Source organism: Alternaria atra (assembly GCF_907166805.1).
Source record: "Alternaria atra isolate CS162 genome assembly, contig: 28, whole genome shotgun sequence".
Taxonomy (NCBI): domain Eukaryota; kingdom Fungi; phylum Ascomycota; class Dothideomycetes; order Pleosporales; family Pleosporaceae; genus Alternaria; species Alternaria atra.
This window is the reverse complement of record NW_025091326.1, coordinates 2279728-2300248: the sequence shown is the minus strand read 5'-3', so window position 1 is coordinate 2300248 and position 20521 is coordinate 2279728. Positions and strand designations below refer to the sequence as shown.

The window sequence follows — 20521 nt, the reverse complement described above, 5'->3', positions numbered from 1 at the left end:
TCTTAATCCTTTAAAGCGGTCAGCCTATATTAAAAAGAACTGGACCTAAAGCTAGATAGCGCTAGCAATTGATAAAGCTTATACACTTTGGGTAGAGGATTATAAAACGGCTTTAATCCCTAGTTCCGAACCTGTTCAACAGCCCTAACATTAAGATCTCTCTAGGTTTGATCGTTTACGCCGCAACTTAGCTGTAACGACAGCTAATAAGGATAAGGATGACTTTAGCGTGTTTATTGAGGCCACACCTATTGCGATTAGCTGTACAGCTTTAGAATGGTGGTGCCACGAGGATTAGAGACGCCGATATCCAAAGCTTAGCCAGATAGCTATCGATATACTCTCAATCCCTGCTGAATCTGTAGAGGCAGAAAGGGTGTTTTCAGGTGCAAGAAGGACTTGTAGATACGATGGACTCAGGCTGTCAAGCAATAGAGTCTTTATAGATACGAGATGCACCGCGATAGTGGAAGTAGAGGTATATTGCCTTGTAAGACTAGAGACGAACCGCTGTCGAGCCACAACAGCGGTAAGGTAGGCTAATATACTGCGATTGCTTGGCATACCGGCCCGAACGGGCCCGGAGTAACCTGGTGCCTGACATTATTCCCCTTCTTAGACTCGATCGACCCGATCAAGGCACAGTTAGCCTAAGCTAGATTGTAGTAGCCCGTAACAGTCCCTACGGGGTCTGCTACGCCTAGTATCAAGAGAGGTGATTAGATAGGGCAGGCCCGAGTTCCGGGTGCGGTTTTCACCTTCACCTCGACCGATTTAGGAATTCTCGAAAAACTCCAGAATATCCATCTTCACCTAGGATTCAGGGTCCAGCTAAGCGAAGGCCCAAGCTTTTGGGTATTCCTGGCCGATCTGGACCATCTTTCCTATTCCACACTCCCCTCGACCGTCAATTGTGAGTATTTTGCCCCATTCTGGGCAAGAGGAGGGTAGCGCCAAAGTGGCCCAAAATGGCCCTTTCTAGCGCGATATGGGTGAGAATGGAACTAACTGGCCCATAGGCGCCCCTCTTACGCCCCATCGAACCCTATCCGCCTACTTCGCCTCGACTATCCCCATATCAGCCCAGTACGGCTCATTATGGCCGGTTTCTCCAAGCCAGCGGCCTCCAACAGCTATCTTCCCGGTGCTGGCACTCAGTCTTCGTTCTGGGTCTGCACCGGCTGCCTCTATTCCTGGGTCGCTGGTGAATTCCTTTGCCTGGGTCAGTATGGCTGCTGTTTCCCTGTCCTTGGCGACCATAACAGGGCCGACTTCGAGGGACGTCTTCGCAACATCCCCGGTTTGCCTGGTGCCGTCCAGATCCTCGAGTGTGGGCGCTGTTTCCTGATGAATCGCCCCTGTATTGCTGTAAGTGGCCCCTTTTAGCACGTTCTACCCCATTATGGCGCCTTTTTGGCGTAGAAGGGGTCAGCCCGCATTGTTACGGGCCATTCTGACCCTTTCTAGCCTCCTAACAGCTGGTTCGTCGACCTGGCCGCCATTGAGGTTCTGGTCAAGGAGCTTCATGGAAGGTCAAGTTACGATTCCTGGTATTGGTGATGAGGATGAGGTTACTCGAGATCTCACCGAAGATGAGCGCCTACTTCGGGAGGCCAAGATTCAGCGTGAGCTTCAGGGCGTCAAGCGGGTACTTGAGAGGTAAGTGACCTAGAATGCCCCATTGTGCCCCCCTACCGGGGCACTAGGGTGTCAGTATGCCCTATGATTGCCCATAATGACCCTTTCTAGGGCTTATGTTAACATTTTGCAGCAAGTTGTATGCTCCGGCTAGTCAGCATCTAGAGTTGCATAATGGTCGTTGCCTCAGCACTCATGATCCCAAGTCCGGAATTCGCCCTAATGATTCTGGTCAATCCGCCGATTCCAAGGCTGCCAAGCAGCAGGCTATCCAGACCATTCGGAACAAGCGGGTGGCAGAAGCGGTCGATCAGTACGAAAAGACCGGCAGTTCCCCCAAGAAGCCCGTAAGAGGACCCAGAAGCCCCTTGTGCCCTTATCGGGGAATTTGGGCCCTATATGGCCTATTAGAGCCCGTTATGGCCCGTTGCTAACACCCGCAGGCTCCTGGAAAGCGCATGACCAACACCGCTATCGACATGAAGATTGCTGAGATTACTGCCGTGGTCAGCCGGAAGGAGTCCGAGCATGCCGCCGTTCCTCGCAGCAAGAACTCCAGGTCCATTAAGGCTGCCCTCACTAAGGAGATCAAGGGGCTGGAGAAGGAGATTGAAGATTTCATGGCCCAAAAGGCCTAGGATTCGATGCTATGGGCGGTATGGCCCCAAGGGCCTCTGGTGGCCTGAATGGGTAGTAGTGCCTCTTGATGACTGAAAACGACTTATGATGGGAAACTTTGGGGTCCTTTGGGCCGGAATGGGCCGGATTGGTACCCCATAGGATGGCGTTTTATACCCCTGGGCTATGGCCCTTATGCAGTAATATGAAGCTTGACTTGCATCATCGTTTGACTTGTGAATGTGGAGATATAGAATTGTAGAGCATTAGTTGCCCGCGATCCGGTCAGGTTGGCTAACGGAGACAGATGTCACATTATGTAGCCTAGAAGGGGAATACTGGCCCAATCCGGCCCGAGGCACCGTTAAACACCCCAAAACCCCTCAGGAAGGGGAAAAAGGTGAAGGTATGCCCCCGTTTGCACCGGAATGGCCCGTTGTGGCTCAACTTATCCCCCTCCTTTGCGAGGCCGTCCCCGGCCACGCTTCTTAGGCTGTGATTTAATGGATTTTCTTCTTTGTTGAATTCCCTTGTTTTCCCAGAACTTTTTCAGAGCGTTGCCGGAAACATTTGCTCCTACTTCCCAAGAATTCTCCTCTTCTGAGTAGCCAGCCCATTTGATTAAGTATTCCCACTTATTGTCCTCGTTACGCCTTCTGTCTAAAATTCGCTCTACTTCATACACATCGTCCCCATATTCGCGCAGAGTGTCCTGAGCTGGCACATTAGGGTGCGGAATGACCCCTTTTGGGTCATAAGGCTCCAAAAGCGACGCATGGAAGACGGGATGAACTTTTTGAAGACCTGGCAGGTCGACTTTGAACGCCGATGGTCCAATTTGGGCTGTAATTATGCCTGGGCCTAGAAACTTCCAGTCTAGCTTTTTCTTTGGCCTTGTAGAGCGGATATGTCGATTGGAAACTAAAACCTGGTCTCCCACCCTAAAAGGGATTAGAGCACGGTGCTTGTTGGCATACTCCTCTTGGTAGGCATTAGCTGCCTTAATCTTTCTGCGGCATTCTTGCTGCAGCTCGATCACCCTTTGGGCGACTTCGGTTGCCATAGGGCTCTCTCCTTCCCCTAGGGCCATCTCGGGCCAGTCTGCACCACGAGGGTGCCTGCCGTGGTAAGCCTGGAAGGGTGTGACCCCTGTGGTGGAGTGTACACTGTCATTGTACGCGAACTCTCCTACTGAGATCCACAACGCCCAGTCGTCCTGTTCTAGGGCACAAAAGCACCGAAGATACTGTTCCAGTGTTTGGTTTTGACGCTCCGTTTGCCCATCCGTCTGTGGATGGAAGGCTGATGTCAAAACCCTTCTAGCATTGAGATAGTGAAGGAACGTGTCCCAATGTCTAGAGTTCATCAATGGACCCCGATCCGATATAATTCGCTTTGGAACTCCATGTAATCGGATAACCTCGCGTATCCAGCCCTGTGCTAGATCAGAGCCGTCCCAATCGGCTCGTGCTGGCACGTAATGGGCCATCTTGGTCAATCTATCCATGATTACCAGGATAGCATCATAAACTACCCCAGATATTTTGCTAGGAGGTAGTTCCGTGATAAAGTCCATCGTTACCTCCTCCCAAGGGTAGTTGGGGATTGGGAGAGGATGAAGGAGTCCATATGGACGGTGTCTAGCTGGAGTAGACTTTTTACAAATGAGGCACTCCTTGCAATACTGCTCAACGTCTTTGGCATGCCCCTCCAAGAGTAGTGTCGCTGCAGCTTTTCTAAGGTGCGTCTCGCTCCAAAGTGGCCTGCCAGCGGGCCATCATGGCACTCCTGGATGGCCTGCGACTTCTGCTCGGCGGTTCTAGGGTATTGTGTTGTTCGCCGGGTGGTTCTGGCCCGCTTTGGGCCGGAAGGAGCCTCTTCAGGCTCTGACTCGTCTGAAGTAGCCTCTGAGTCCTCATCCGTCTCCTCCCGTTCCTCCATGTTGCGGGGGTCTGGGACTTGGCGCTGTTCCTCCAGTTGAAACTCCTTTAACGCGTTTGTGAGGACGTCTTGTTCCTCAGAGCGTAAGGCGGAACGTGTCCGCACCGCAGCTACCAGTACTGACTGTTGGTTGCCGTGTTTAAGGAGATCCTTCATTGGCTGGACAAAAGCTTCATTGTACTTCTGGGCTGGTTTCTGGGCTTCTGCCATGTAATCAGGCCTTCTTGATGGGCCGTCGGCCGGGTTAGTGGCCCCTGGTCGGTGAACAATGGTGAAATCGAACCCAGACAGTACAAGGTAAGACCTCACCTGTCGGTGGCTGAGAGTCTTCGTCTCCATGAACCATTTTAGGTTCTGGTGGTCTGTGTAGATGTCGAAGTGGATGCCTTCGAGGTATTGGCGCCAATGCTCAGGCTTTGACTATAGCCAGTAGCTCTTTGGGCATGGGTGCCGTAGTTGTACTCTGCCGTGATGAGCTTGCGCGAAAAGAAGTCGATTGGGCGCCAACGGCCCGTTTTGCCCTCTTCTGGGTACCATTGGCTCAAAATGCCAGCGATTGCCCCTCCCGAGGCGTCAACTTCTGCCTTCGTTTTCCTGTGGCGCTCAAAGTGAGCTAGGATTGGGATTTCCTTAAAGGAGTTCTTGAGCCTCTGAAAAGCCTCTTTGGCTTCTTTGTCTAAGTCTACTACCTGACTTTCCTCCCTTCGCTGGGCGTGGCCGCCTCTGGCCGCTTCTGGCCCCTTCTGGGTCAGTTTGGTAAGTGGTAGGGCAAGTCGGGAGAAGTTGGCTATAAACCGCCTGTAGTAGTTCATAAAGCCAATGAATACTCGGATTTCGCGCACCGTGCGCGGTTCCGGCCATTCCAGGATTGTCTGAATCCTCTTCTCGTCGACTTCAATCCCTTCTGGCGATACTATGTAGCCTAGGTACTTAGTGCGCTGAGTGTGCCACTCGCACTTTGGAAGCTTCAAGAACAGCTTAGCATCGCGCAGTCGATGCAGGACTTCCTTGACATGCTTCACATGCTCTTCTTCTGTGTTAGAGAAGATGAGGATGTCGTCTAAGTATACAATACAGGTCACATCAACTAATCCTGCAAGGACTTGGTAAATGTAAGCCTGGAACTGCGCAGGAGCGTTCGTGAGGCCGAAGGGCATCACAGTATACTCAAAATGGCCGTACCTTGTACGGAAAGCTGTCTTCCACTCCTCCCCTTCTTGGATTCTTACCCTGTGGTAAGCCTCCTTGACGTCTAACTTAGTGTAGTACTTTGCGCCTGCAAGCCTTTCTAAGGACTCATTAATAAGGGGCAGTGGGTGCCGGTTCTTGACAGTAATCCTGTTAAGACCCCGGTAGTCCACACAAAGACGCATTGTGCCGTCTTTCTTTTGGCAAAAAGGATAGGCGCCCCCGCTGGGACTTACTGTGCCTTATCCAGCCACGCGCCAAGTATTCCTCTAAATACTTGCGCAACAACTCAAGCTCAGTCTTGGAGAGGTTATACAACGGCTGGTGGGGTACCTTAGCCCCTTCCACGAGGTTGATAGCCAGATCCTGCGGTCCATGGTCCGCCAGGACCCTTGAGTCGTCCTCCGATCCCAATTGGGCAAATTCGAGTATTGCGGGGTAACTGCCCCTCCGGCCCCTTCTAGGCCGGTTTGGACCACTGAGGCAACAAGACAGCCATACACATCCGCAGTGGGATCGCGCATCGTCTTTTCGAACTCCTCAGCCTCCTCTACCGCAATCTTCCTGTAGACAGTCCTATCCTTGGACTTTGTACCCCGAAAAATCATTCTCCGTGTAGAGTAGCTGATCTTAGGCGAGTACATGTCTATCCAGGGCAACCCTAAGTATACCTGATACTTCTGAATGTCAGCCACTATAAACGGTACATTCTGGGTTTCTTCCTTTCCGCGCGCGTCTCTGATCCTAATGGCAACCTCTGTGGTTCCATAGACCTTTAACGCCTTACCATCCACCCCCTCTGCCAACAATCTTGGCAAGGGTCGGACTGTCAAGTCATGCTCCTTTGCGAGCATGGCGGAAATAAGGTTCAACTGCGAACCTCCATCAATCAAGGCTTCTACAAAGCCTGATTGGCCGATAGCCACCTTGGCTGTCAGTAACTTGGTTGGCTTTAGGTAAAGCACGTCATGAAGGAGCCCTAGATCCCGAGTCTCTGGGGAGTGTGCAATGTGGGCAGACAAGAAGGACTCTAGCTCCTCTGCCCACTGCCTTTCCCCGACTTGGGATTGGCCGACTCTTTTTGGGCCTCCTTCGGCTTGGGACAATCTTTCTGGAAATGTCCAGGTTCATTGCATCCCCAACAGGTCATGTTGGGGTCTTTTGGGCCGCTAGGGTCCGATTTGCGTTGCTTTTTCTTGAAGTTCCCCGCAAAGGCCTTCTTGGCCTTTTTCCGGGTCTTAGGGGGCCCCGCACGATCTTCATGTGTAGTTCTGGCGTGGCCCTCCCTTTTTGCGGTTGGATGCTCCGCCGTAGGTGCGGTTCGCTTTGTCTTGTTCCAAATAAACCGTGCCGCCGTGTTGACCTTGGATACTGTGTTGATATCCTCAGGGTCCCTACCCATGAGTTCCTTCTGTATCTCAGAGAGGAGTGCGCCCATGAAATCCATGCGGCGCTGTTCTTCGGAGACGTGTTCCATCTCGCTCCACAGTGTGTTGAGTCGAGCCAGAAGGACGTTCGGGTCCTGATCATGCCTCTGTCTGAGCCGTTTTAGGTCGTTATGGGCCTGGAGACGTCGCATCTCCAAGGGCCCGAGGCAGTCGAGCATCACCGCCTTAAGCTGAGCCCAGGTGGGCTCCCAAAAGGGGTCCTCTCGTAGGTGGTCTTCGCGATATGTATCCCAGGTGGATCTAACGGTTTCGTCTAGAAACCTAATCCCAAAGTCTACTCTTTGGGTGTCCGTTGCGAAGCGTGAGGGCGATCCCCTAAAGATTGCCTCACAGTCGCGCGCCCAGCAGTTATACTGCTGGCGATCGCGGTTTGCAAACGTCTCCGGGTCCTTAGGGCGAGGGGCGCCTAGATCAGTGACGCTCTCTACCCTTCGGGGTGATGGTGCGGGGAGAGAGACCTCATCGAAGACAGATAAGTCTCCCTGTTGCACTTTGCGTTTGAGTTCCCTTAGCTTGGTCAGCTCGCGGAGGTTTTCCTCCCGCTGGCGCCAACGCCTGAGTTCCTCCAGCTCTCGTTCCAGCTCATCCTGTCTAGGGGCGTCCCCCCCGACAGTGGTGTTGGACTCTTCCTGAGAAGCCAGTTCAGGTAGTGCCCGTGTGTTCTGGCCTAGAACAGGGCGTCCTGGGTCGTTAGCGGTTGAGGTGGTCCCTTCCTGACGAACTTGCTCGTCAACGTCTGGTGTTGGGATGCGAGGGCTCGGGGAGTCGCGGTCTGTAACGTCCCCTACTAGGTCGACCCGTTGCTTGCTGGCCCTTCTTAAGTTGCGAGTTGAGGCGCTGGGTAGACCGGCTCTAGAGCTCATTGTTACAAAATCGGGTGCACATGGGTATCGTAGGGACAGCGGTTCGAATGTCAAGCAATAGAGTCTTTATAGATACGAGATGCACCGCGATAGTGGAAGTAGAGGTATATTGCCTTGTAAGACTAGAGACGAACCGCTGTCGAGCCACAACAGCGGTAAGGTAGGCTAATATACTGCGATTGCTTGGCATACCGGCCCGAACGGGCCCGGAGTAACCTGGTGCCTGACACAGGCTATCGTGTGCCAATATCGAGAAAATCGAGTGTATTGGTAGTTGGCTTCATCAGGGATTAATTACGCCTTCATCCAGGTCTAGAAGGGGATTTCAACTTGAACCAGGCGAAAATAAGGCTATCTAGGGCTGGATAGATGAAGTGATTGATGAGATAACGTAGTTTAAGGACACTTAGCTAGCTAATTGATTTTTTATAGCTTATGTCATCGATAACGATCGATATCGACGTCGATATCGATATAAAAAACTTCGAATCGATATCGATATGAAATCTGCTATTTTATATCGATATCGATATGCCCATGTCTGTGAGTGCAGCATTGCCCGCGGATCTGGCCGCAATCCTTGCTGGGTTTGGCGTTTACTAGCGAACAAATAGAGGCATGAGATGGTAGAGGAGAAGGAGACTAGCCAGAAGCCAGCTCGCATGGTTTGGGCCTCAATTTGGATGACTCCAGGGGGTAGAATTGGGCGTAGTCCTCTAGTAATCATGACCCGCGACGCATCAGCAAAGCGCAACGGGTATACAAGCCTCAGCTACACTAGGGCTCTTGAGGAAGGACTCCGCGATTACTACAGACCAGGCGAGTTGTTTATGCAGGATAACGCACTAATACACACTGCCCATCACTCGAGGGAGTGGTTAGAGCTTTATGGTGTTCATACTATCGATTGGCCACCATACTCACCCGACCTCAACCCGATAGAACACTTGTGGTGGAGTCTTAAAAAGGAGCTCCATAAGCGCAAACCTCCTCTCGATCATATGGGAGGCTCAGAAAGTGAGTGGGCTGAATTTGAGATGGGCTTGAAGGAGGCGTGGGCTGCTATACCCGAAAAACTGGTGCGCAGCCTCATTACGTCTATGCCGCGACGTATCAACGCAGTTCTTCAGGCAAGAGGGTACCAGACACGATATTGAGGCAATTACTATCATTTCTGTCGTTTCAGAATTTTATCTGGGGCTTTTTTGATAGAGTTGCGTTGAGTTGAAATCTATGAGAGTTTCTGAGTTCGTGGCCCGTGCGTTTAGCGCAAACAGACTTTTGGCTTAGTACTGTATATGTGCCCTCAGCAAAGGTCATGGCCGGTGCGGGTCGGCCGCCCTCTCTGCATAAAATGTCGGTAACTCAGCGCTATCTTGCTAAATCACGACCCAAAATGCACATATTGCGCCCATAGCAACGGCCGCTTGCGGTATTCTTTGCTCTCCCGTACCTTCACAACCGCCTTGTGCGTAGAGCGCGAGCATAATTTGAGCATAGCTACGATCTAGCGATTAACTCGCGTTGCACATAGATTATGCGGCTAAGCAACGCTAAGCACTGCGCCTGCTCGTAGTCATCTCGCTAGTCACGCCCCGCTTGCCTAAGCACGTGATTTGGGGCGACACAAGAGGGTACTTGCCAGTCATAATTTATGCTGACACAAGTACGAGAAGCTTTAAAATAGTAAGGGACAAATTAAAATTGTGCATCTGTGTCGTCCTACAGAGTTTCTCGTGAGAGTCGCACGCATTATGGTCTCGAAAACCACCCTACAACAACCTAGGTTAGACTATGGGCAAACCACCTGATCCGCGCTGCTTGGCTAAACTATCCACGGACGGTTGGGTTTAGCTTCCGCAGCAGGTTTGATCCATATTGCTCGCTCTAGCACCCAACCTGCTCGAGTTGTGCTTGGCTAAACGGGATCTGTTTGGGCTCCCGTAGTGGGGTGCCAGACGTTAATTGGCTGCGAGCTTCTAACACAGCGACTAAGGTAATTTGGAAGAAGGCAATTATGTAAGGGAAAGTAACGATTATCAAGACATGTTTAGTGCCAGTAATAATCCGGATAATGGCATGGTCAAAATTTCAGTACAATACACCTTAGCGACGCCCTGAAAGATTGAATAACCTGATTTGCTAGCTTGGTTACGGCAGTTTCCGTCCTTGCCCCACCTTAAAAGGGCACCTGTACCCCGCTACTAGAGCTTCCTTATTCCATCCTACGTTTTGCCATGTAATATATCGTTTCTAGACTCGACTAGTATGTCTTCCCTGTGGTATCCCAATCATAGGACCTCCAACAACACGATATATTTAGATGATTTGGAAATCTCCTTTCGACGCACTGTCCGGGTTCCGGATAGTGAGACTCTTTCAGCCTTGCCTCCTTCATTAGGCACCTTCCCTATCTTCAAAATGAAAGACTTCGTAGAAGCACTGCCTTGCGAAATGAGTATGAAGGGTGGCTTATTCATGCCTCTTTATCGTAAGTTTTTCTCTGCGCGCTACGCTAAAAATACACAACTTTACGGCCCAAAGCTTACATCTTTCTTTTGGGATGAACCAGAACGAGAAGCAATGTGGATCCAGTTCCGCAGCAATCAGCCGTATGCCATTAAGATCCATGCCGGTGGTGTCAATGCGATTTCCGGAGAGCCCATGGTTGAGACCGCAGCCACGAGATTGCGCCGGCAAAATCTTGTGCGGCAAAAGAAGTCTGTTCAAGATTATATTGTCATACCGGAGCAGCGCTGGCTTGATGGAATCGTGACTGAAAGTGGGCAGGTGCGGCAGTTTGTTGCGATGCTACAGGGGTCCCACTACTCAGTTGAGATGCAGATGACGGGACAAGAGGTGACTGGTGGATTGCAGTTTGAGGTAACCCCTTCTGAACGGGACGTTTTGGTACTCAAGATCATCAAGATAAAACAGTCTGTCGAATATCGGGTTCACTGGAATGAAACATTGAAAGCTTTTCGCCGCATGCTAGAAGAGGACTCAAGGGTAGAATTTGGGCCACGAGACTACATTTGGTGTGAACATTTATATCCTAGCACTAAAACGCGCTCATACATTTGCATCAGGGGTAAGACACACATTTCGTATCATGAAGGCCCACAGCCATTCAGTGTTAACAGAGAATAGATTTTGACACAACATTCTCTCAGCTCGGGTATCTTCACGTATGTTATATGTAATGAGATGAGTGCAGCCAACGTCTAACATAGTCAGGGTAGTGACGTTAAATTGGTGCAACATCATTCTTGGATCGGCTTTATATGCGTTAAGACTCTTACTGGTAAGACTATTGTGATCCAATGTGAATCTTCCTACACAATAGACAGCATAATGGGAAAGATCCAGGACAAGGAAGGCATACCAACAGATCAGCAAAGGTTGATTTTCGCTGGCCAACAGCTCAATCCGGGTACATCGACCCAGTCCCGACAAAGTCTTCTTTAACTAATAGTTACCAGAATTTACTTTGGCTGAATATGGCATCGCTAAGTTAAGAATCAAGCATTGGGCAATTACGAATAATTCTGAGTAGAGGTAGGAATCCACAATGCATCTTGTCCTCCGCCTCAGAGGGGGAGGAGACAGCCATGTCCAACCTCCAGTATCCAGTCAACCTGAAATGGGTATCGCAGCTGGAGGCGCCATCAAGCAATCAATCGTACAGGACCCCGGCAGATCATGGCGTAAATCAGAGACCAAAACATTCAACGTACAAATCCTAAACAGTGTCCACTTTCGACATGTGACTGGTCAGCAACCACCACAACCTCCCATCGACGCTCAGACCTACGCGCGACTTGGTTACCCATTCTACAGTATATACGAGGAACCAAGCGATGTAACTGGGGATTTTTAGGATATACAGTCCGTAGGCCAGATCGATGGGTTCCAGGAATCTCATATTCGTCCAAAAGTAGTACGTTTACCGAAAGAAAAGGGGAATGAGCCAAACGAGGGTTCTAAAGATGACTCGACTGGTTCAGACCACGAGGCCACTAATCCTGCAATAAGCGACGATCACATTTCTTCTTGGGAAAATCACCACGTCTCTTCTCATTCCCTGAGACCTTCTGGTGAGCCACCGACCAATACGCCGAGAACTTTGCATGCACAGGTTGGGTTTTGGAACGCAGTAAACCCTGTCGCTGAATTCAGGGATGTGTTTGCCCTGGAGAGGGAAATGAAGCAGTATGGAGAATCATTGTTTTAACATCGCCTGCCCAGTTTCAGTTATCCAGTCTAAGACTAATTGTTATTTCAACAAGCTTAGTCTAAGCACGTCCAGATAAGCAAAAGTATGCTATAGCGATTCGATTAAAAGCTGTAAACTTGCAAGACTCGCTAGGCGAAGAGTTTGTTATGAACGACTTCCTGCACGACACCGGTCTCGTACATCGGGACTAATCTGATATCCACAATCCTCACAGGCAAACCCATTGCCAGTACCTTTTGCTCCGCGGTAATTATATCGAGCCCTAGGGAATAACTTGACTCTCTTGTAGTACAAAAAGTACCCTCAATCGTTCTTTTAGAAATGCTGGTAGCGTCTGGAAGAAGGCGGGTATATGGATAACCGTTTGAATAACCCATAACTATTGTGTGATGGCCTCGGTCGTTATCTTCAAATGCTACTGTGAGTGACACTTGCCAATTGACCTCACTGGTACATGAAATCGGACTGTGGACAATTCTGTTTTGTGGATCCCAACACTCAGCAGGCTGGACATTGCTGATATAAATACCGGAAACCGAAGGAAAAGTTCGTATCCAAAAGCCAGGCGGAGGGAGTTTGCTTTCTATGGAAGGAAAAACAGACATCTTTGGCATTTGTTTAACGTAAATGGCTCTGTTAGTTAACACTGCGACGTGATCCCGTGGAATAGTATACGGCTTAGTGCAACCCCTGGTAAATTGACATCCTCCAAGTGCCTTTAGCGGCATCACCAAGACATGTAGCAAGCTGTCTTCAGGCCGGCAAGCCAAGACCGCAATGTCGTCATACGGAACAGAATTATTCTTGTAAACAGGGACTACCAGTCGCACGCCTTTGTTGGTGAGAGTGTAAGGTTCTTCAATTTCGGCTACTTCGTCGGGAATAATATTTCCACAGGTTGCAAACTCGGAGGGGGAGCTTGCGAATAATCCTCGTAGTTGGTTTGTAGCTCTCGTGCGTTCATGCAATTCTGATGAAGGTGTTGATGTTGACTCCGGCTCTCCCCATGCAAAAAGCGACTGATCATCTGAGACTCTCATAATTTCCTCCTGTAATCTGACAAAAGCTCTTTCGCCTTCGCCGTAGAGCAATGGAATGTTGACACCGAAAATGCCCAGGAGACAATACGCAGTATCTTCTAGTCGAGTAGTGACTCGCCCTGACGCCCAAGACATCTTCTTCGCGATGCTTGCTTGATCCATACTCTTGTCTCCTGAAAGAAAGGCGACATCGATCTTAGTAAGGGTGGAAATAATGTTGGCAAAAGTATCTTTGGATCCCACGTTACTCCAGTCATTAGAAAAGAAGCGTACATCCGTAGGTGCCAGAAGTTCTTGTAGTGTCCACCCTCTCGTGAACCACCTGCTTCTAGCGAACTTCACGGCGACGACTGCCGGAGGGTGTGTATTGTAACCAGGAACATCAGCTAGATATGCATAACAAATCTTCGCATTCTTGTACCATCGAAACATTGAATTGATAGCCTCAGATAGCTCAGAGCTGCTACTTTTGTCAATGCAGCAAGTATCGACCCAGAAAAACTGTAAGCTATTATACGCAACTTGCTTTGCGCAGAAGGTAAGCTTGCCGTAACCAGCCTTGTTCTTGCCTACACCCTCTATCAAGTCTCTGAAGGTTACTTCTTCATGATCTGGACCCCAGGTGTGCGAAAGAATCGCGTATGGCGGGATAAGGCTGCCGAAATATTCGACTAGGCTGAATTCGCCGTCGTCTTGAAGTCGCAAAAGACGCATGAGGAGAGAGCTGTGAGCAAGCTCAGGCTAGAGAAATCCTCAGGACGGTACTATAGTGGTAAACAGAATATGCACAAATCGAGCAGCTAAGGAGCTGCTACTGCATTTGTTGGCAGTTACGTAGAGGGCGACTTACAGGATAGGTGTTGGAGAGGATCGTGGGGCAGGCAGCAGCAACGTGTTCAACGGCGAAACGATCCACCGTTGGTGGGGCACGTTGCAGGAACACTCCGCAACCCTTCGCTTAGCATATGTCTATATTTGACCCCAACTTCGCTCGCGGCTTCTGCAGAAGCGACCACCCAACAACGCATTCCCATGAACTCTAATGCAGTGGCAAGCTACCACGCACGTGTGTGTGTGAGTTCTATTATGGCCATGCACCCGATAGGTATAGGCCTTTACGATGCGCCAGCTATATATTCTCTAATTCAGAAGCCAACCGGAGCGATGCTGCAACCCTGCGGCTGGTGCGGGTCGGCCGTAGTTCCCGTTAGCGGTGGCAACGTCTGGAGTCACAACATTTTAATAGCTATTCTATACCACACATAAGAATACACATACAGCTAGCGCACTCCGCACTTGCAGGATTAAAACGTTAAATACATTGTTCGTTGAGTGACCCACCCTGGCTCGTAGGAAAGATGGTCTAGACCAGCTTGTGCCCCGATCCATACTGGTCTTCAAATGTTATGCTTCCTCGGTCCTGCTCATCTACGCCTCTCGCTATACTAGAGCCACTACTCAAGTCAACCCCTCGGCTTTTGGCTAGCTCTTGCAAGGCAGCATCGGTCATTTGTCCTAGCCATTGTGTTGCTCCAACACCCGCAGTAACACGCTTTGCTGAAATGAGGTCGCTAAGCGTAGATACAACGACTTGATGAGCATCCTGAGCAGCAGAGACATCCTCGAACACGTTTGTTCTCACCTTGTCTGCGTGCTCGAAAGCTTGAGCGCATACCGTGAGACACCCTTTGGCGCTGTCAATCTCCTCCTGTATCCGCCTTCTACTAGCTATGTTCTCATTGTTCGCGCTGCTTTCCTGGATGCTGAGCGCTTCTAGCTTCCCGCCGAGGTTCTCAAGGTGATCTTTCAGGTCGGTGTCCGTGTTTTTGAGCATTTTCTTAAACTCTTGGACGGCACTCGCGCTGACAGCAGCTGTACGTCTAGTAGCGAGACGCGTTAGCTTAAAGAGTAAAACGTAGACAGTGAAAACGTACAGATTGATATCCCCGATCGCAATGCCAATCGTCGCTTTGTATCTAGCAATCATGTTCTTAAACCTAACAATATCGCTGCCCAGATACTGCAGCTTTGCCTAGTCCTGGAAGCTCGTTTTCGACTCACTAGAGTGCTTCGTACAGTTGGCGATGACCTTCTCGAAGTCTTTACAAGCCTGGCCGCAGCGAAACAAAGGGAGACACAGGATCTTGAACTGATCTTCCTCCTTAGAAGCGAGTTAGTGGAGCGACTCTATAACGTTGCTAAGCGCCTCTAGTTCCCCTTTCAGCTCGCGAATTTCCCTCTTATTACTTTAGAAACTTTTGACAGATTAATAGAGCAAGACGCTAGATTTGAAAGTAAATATGCTAAGGGTAAGAACGCTAGAGGCGATACTAAGCGGGTCGCCCATTTCTCAATGAAGTCGAATAAGCTTACAAGGACAGTAGACAGGCAGCAGTAGAAAAGAGTGTAAGGCTACGGAGAAGCAGCTGATGTTCATGCTATTCTTAGGTCGTGCTAGCCTAGAAACGGGCGCCTGTACTACTAGCGTAAGCAGGAACCCCGTACTCCTTTTAGCTTATCTGCTATAATACTAATCTATAGGATCTCCACGTAGTGTTTGATGTTAGTTTTTATTTATGTTGAGAGCTCTCTAATAAGCTAACGACTTCGTTAACCTTCTAATTAATAAAGATCGAAAACATCTACGCTAGTGCAGAGGCAACGCAGATTATTTAAGTAAAGGCTAAAGGTCTGTTTTGCTTAGTTAAGACTCTTTACTAGGCTATTACTCTGGTGCAATAGGTAGCTAACATCGTACCGCAGAACTGCAGCTGAGCTTCTTTAAGACCTCGAACTACGGGTCCTACAAAAATGACCCGAACCCTGTGCAGGTGCCAGGAACCTGTGCATGGTTTTTAGAACATCCTACGTTCCAGAAGTAGAGAGCTAGTATCGACGACGACCTCCTCTAGCTCTCCGCTAATCCTAGTTGTAGTAAGTTAGTCTTGTCGCGAGTATTAATTGATGAGAAGCTGTTAGGCACGGAATCTGCTACGATCTGCCACTTCTTCTTCAAAGACAACAATAAGCAAAACAACACTGCAACAGCACTGTGCGCACTACTTTATTAGTTTTTTAGTGCACATAATGGCCTCCTCTAAAAACACATCGCTTTAGCAGTAAAGAAATGTAGTCCCGCTCTTATTAATAGCTTTGAAGAGCTATAGCAAATTTTCATTTCTGCAGCGACGGACCCTACTGCTGGTGATGTTATCTGCGTCCTCGATGCACTCGACGAATGTCGAAAGTCCGACTGGGACAAACTTATTGCCCGCCTACAACGCTTCTATAGCCGCTCTTTAGGCAAGCTTAGGCAAGAATCTAGGTTAAAGTTCCTTGTAACTAGCCGTCCGTACACTAAGATTAAGCGCGGTTTCTATAAATTAGCAGCTATAATTCTAACTATTTAACTAGCTGGGGAAGAGGAATTAGATAAGATTAGCTACGAAATTGCAATTGTTATTAAAGTAAGGGTTAGAGACATAGCTAAGAAGCGGAGCCTAAAGGAAGATGTGCGACTATCCCTGCAAAAGCGGCTCTGCGAGATTCCTAACAGGACCTATCTCTAGCTGCATTTAACATTAGATTAGGTTGAGAAAGGAATAGGAAAGACGAAGAAGAAGGTGCTTAACGTTATTAATAGTCTGCCTAGGACAGTTAAGGAAGCATATAAGAAGATGCTAGCAAGATGTGAACAGAAAGAGGCTACAAAGGTGTTGCAGATCCTTGTTGTAGCCTAACGCCTGTTAACGTTAAGTAAGGCTAATGTAGCTTTAGAGATTAGACTAGACTTAACATCTTACGAGGATCTCGACCTTGAAGGTGATTAGGACAGGAAGGAATAGATCCGCGAATCGTGTAGGTTGTTTGTTAGTATTGTAGACTCCTGTATCTTCTTAATCTATTAGACAGCTAGAGAGTTCCTAGTACGGACAAACGACGAAATGTCTGGGCCGCAGGGGTGGCGACATTTAATTAACCTCTAAGGAGCGCATTAGGTGCTGTTAGAGATATGCATTACATATCTACTATTCCAGGAATTCTAAGAACGCCGCACACCAGCTAATACCGATGAGTCTTACTTTCTAGAAATTACTTCTGACGTTTAAGAGAGTACTAAGAAGTACGCATTTTTGGACTATTCGGCAAAATATTGGATATATCACGTTCAAGAAGCCGGAATTAGTAGGACGGATTGGATCTTAAAGACTGCAAAACTCTGCGACACTGGCAATGCGGCATCCTGCATTTGGTTTAGGATCTACAGCGAGGTAAACTTTCGTTTGTACTCATACAGTCAATCAAGCCAAACGGCGCTGTATTAGGCAGTTGTATTTGGGCTAATCAATGAGACAAGGCTTCTTCTGGAAAGCAGCACTGATTGCGATAGTCAAGAAAGCACCCTTAAGTATGTAGTTTTAGAGGCTGCCAAGAATAATGATTATGGGAAAGAGCTCCTGACGATCCTTCTCGACCGGCGGGGAGCAGACGTTCTAATCACCGAAAAGGTGGTTGTGGCGGCTGCAGCGAACTACGGCAACAGCAAGGAGGTGATGACGCTCCTTCTCGACCGGCGGGGAGCAGACGTTCCAATCACAGAAGAGGTTGTAGCAGCAATCGTAAGAGGGTTTGATAAGGATGTGATGACGCTCCTTCTTGACCGGCGGGGAGCAGACGTTCCAATCACAGAAGAGGTGGTGAAGGCGGCTGCAGCCAACGACGGCAACGGCAAGGACGTTATGGCGCTACTTCTCGACAAGCGGGGAGCAGACGTTCCAATCACAGAAAAGGTGCTCGAGAAGGTTATATTTAACACCGGCAATGGCAAGGAAGTGATGACACTCCTTCTCGACAGACGAGAAAAGGAGGTGATTGAAGCTCTAGCACGACCGATCGGAGGATTTTCGTTGACCTTCGAGAAAACTAGCCCAAGTTCGTTTCGTGTACATCTCATGAGTGGTTGGCTCTATCGCAAGTTCGGAGTAAGAGCGTTGAACTCCTCATAGTACGTCGATGCCGGCGACATGCCGCTAAATAAGATAACACCTACTTTACCTTCATACCGCACTCGTTAGGCATATTAGGACTTAAGAGAGTGCCTCCAGGTCTTTTGGAGTTTGTAGTCAGAAAAGATTAAAGTAAGCTAACACAGATACAAATTTGTGAAGCATTGTAATCACGCTTAACAATAATAGGTAAAAGTTTTGACAGGAATTCACTCCGGAATGTTGCCACTTTTAGTAGGGAGGACGGCCGACCCGCACCGGCCACGCCCTTGCGCTGGAGGCGTTGATTTTGTTCTGGTGCGGATGAAGGAGGTTAGCATTGGCACCAGATATCGCCACTTCTAGCCGAGGCGCAGAGATGTCCATAGTCGACCAAGATCAGATAGGTCTAGAACTGGGCACCCGGAACCGATCTACGGGAACTAAAATAATACTCAATTATGCTAAGCAGATAAATTACGTGCACAGGGCATGTCATAGTGGTCTTGCAATGGCGTCGCGAATATAGACGCGAGTGCTCTACCTAACAACTAGCTCGCGACAAAAAACTATTCGCAATACGAAGACAATCTAAGAGATCCTACTGTAGAGTTAAACGCAACTGCTAGCTTGCAGTTAGACAGCTCGCCGTTCAAAGATCGAACTTAGGAATTAGCGAAGAATCAACCTATTCGTAGCGCTAAGGATATCTATTGCAAGAGCGACACACAGTTTAAACTCACGATCTAGAGTATGTTAATGTATAGAAAAGAGCAACGCGAAGCGCTAGTGCATTGCATAATAAGTCTTAATACAAAGTGCTACTAATGCAACCTTACCTACCGCCCGCTTCAGCGTTGTGAAACCCTAAAAACCTATCTATTACTGCGGAAATTCCTATCGACCTAATCCTTTAGCGCTCTTAAGCCCTTAACTAGCTAATATATCTGCACTGTATTCGCCGTGTTTCTAAAGGGAATCGAATAGAAGATCTGAATATTTAAACCTAGTTTGTACATATCTAAGCTTAATAGGTAGAGAGCGTTTAAGGGCATAACCTAGGCGAAGAAGAGCGACTACGCCTTAGATTAGATGTTAATAAATGAAAACACAGTCTGTTAGAGGATATAAGAGAGGTCTAGGACTATTACGACAGTAGGAGACAGGGTTAGTTCCTGCATCTGTGGCTGCTCTGGTCGCGAGATCCTGCTACCTCTCCCGCGGCATTTCCGTCGACCTTGTATAACTATTTCTAATTCTAATTAGCTAGGCCGTGCCTCTGCTGCCAGCTTCTTCACCCTAAGCGGAGCAAGCTGCCCTACGAGTGCCTCAATCTGTGCCGCCTACGCCGCCACCTACATGCCTAGTTGTACCTTCGCCTCCTCTACAGTCTAACTCTTAGTCTTAGTCTTAATTAATACAGCAATATGCTAAGCGCGCAGACCCTTGTAGCTAACGTAGTTAATAGAATTAGTTAACATGCTAATAAGGGATAGTATAATGTCGCGTTCGAGACTAGAGGGCTCAAGATAAATGGCGTAAACAAGGATCCCGCTAGTTATAAGGCTGTTTAAATGCGTGTAACGATACTCTAGTGTAATTCTAGCTGCAGTTCTAGATAGTGTTACTCTAGTTAGCGAAGCTCCTTGAGTGTCCTAAGTCGTAGACAGGCCAAAGAGTACTTACACGCTTCGGAACTCAACACTCGTCCTATCGTTTCCCAACGCTAGCTCTAGCACCTTAATGTACACGCGATTGTCCTGCCTAGTCTTATAGTCCTAGTTTACTAGATACTAGTACGACAGCAGAATAATGTCCTGTATAGTCTGCAGCTCCTACAGCAGGTCGTCTACTAGCCTTTTATCTAATATATTAAACTAGTGCTGCTCTACCTTGCCTATGTCCGCCTCCGCTAGCAATTTTTAATTTCACAGGCACTATTAGCCCGTCGCCCCTATCCTCTAGTTTCTCTAAGAGCGCAAGCCTGTTTCTACTAAGCTGTTCCTTTTACAAAGCGGTTGTGTTCGCCTAGTGTGTGCATATTACTTTATTTCTAACGTTCTACAAGGAAGTAATCTTCTAGGGGCTAGCTAAGCAGTTAGAAGCTTGCAACTATGTGTGCGATCGTGTAGGCGAACGGGCCTAAAGGAGGTCGTCGTCTTTAATAGGCTCGTTAGAAAGAACAACTTATATAAGAGATTAAGAATAAGGTATGTGCTACGAACGAGCGGTCTAGGCTAGGCATCGCATTATTAATATCGTTAGGCGAATGCGCGTCGTTAGGAAATTAGCGTTGATTTTAGGACGGCGAGGGCAGGCGTATGTACTTTTTATTAATGCTCTTTTTTAGGCGCGATGCATTGTTCTTAGGGGAAGCATAAACGTGTTCTGTTCGTTCGCCGCTATCTCGCCTAGCACAACACAGCGTATCTTCTTTTGCGGGCGCAGGCTCTTACAACTATTAGGCTGCTGTTGCTTGCAAGTGCGTAAGGGAGAGAAATACAGTCGAGTGCGGGCGCGAGGTTCGAGATCGCAGATCTAGGCAGCGACTAAGATAGAATGC

At 48.7% G+C, this 20521-nt stretch overlaps 3 protein-coding genes across 3 annotated transcripts; 2 read left to right on the top strand and 1 right to left on the bottom strand.

Annotated features, from left to right (window-relative positions):
- Positions 1-10117: 10117 nt before the first annotated feature.
- Positions 10118-11252, top strand: ALTATR162_LOCUS7818 (uncharacterized protein; the record flags this gene model as incomplete). The annotated part of the gene is made up of 4 exons (XM_043315447.1): positions 10118-10787; positions 10847-10884; positions 10934-11129; positions 11179-11252. 4 exons carry the CDS (start codon positions 10118-10120, stop codon positions 11250-11252), a joined length of 978 nt encoding a protein of 325 aa, XP_043171382.1.
- A 3084-nt stretch (positions 11253-14336) lies between these two features.
- Positions 14337-14960, bottom strand: ALTATR162_LOCUS7817 (uncharacterized protein; the record flags this gene model as incomplete). Its single annotated transcript, XM_043315446.1, has 2 exons — positions 14337-14853; positions 14908-14960. The coding sequence occupies 2 exons, from the start codon at positions 14958-14960 to the stop codon at positions 14337-14339; spliced, it is 570 nt and encodes a 189-aa protein (XP_043171381.1).
- Positions 14961-17320: 2360 nt separating this feature from the next.
- ALTATR162_LOCUS7816 (uncharacterized protein) lies at positions 17321-17979 on the top strand (the record flags this gene model as incomplete). The annotated part of the gene is made up of 2 exons (XM_043315445.1): positions 17321-17381; positions 17426-17979. 2 exons carry the CDS (start codon positions 17321-17323, stop codon positions 17977-17979), a joined length of 615 nt encoding a protein of 204 aa, XP_043171380.1.
- Between the last annotated feature and the right edge of the window lie 2542 nt (positions 17980-20521).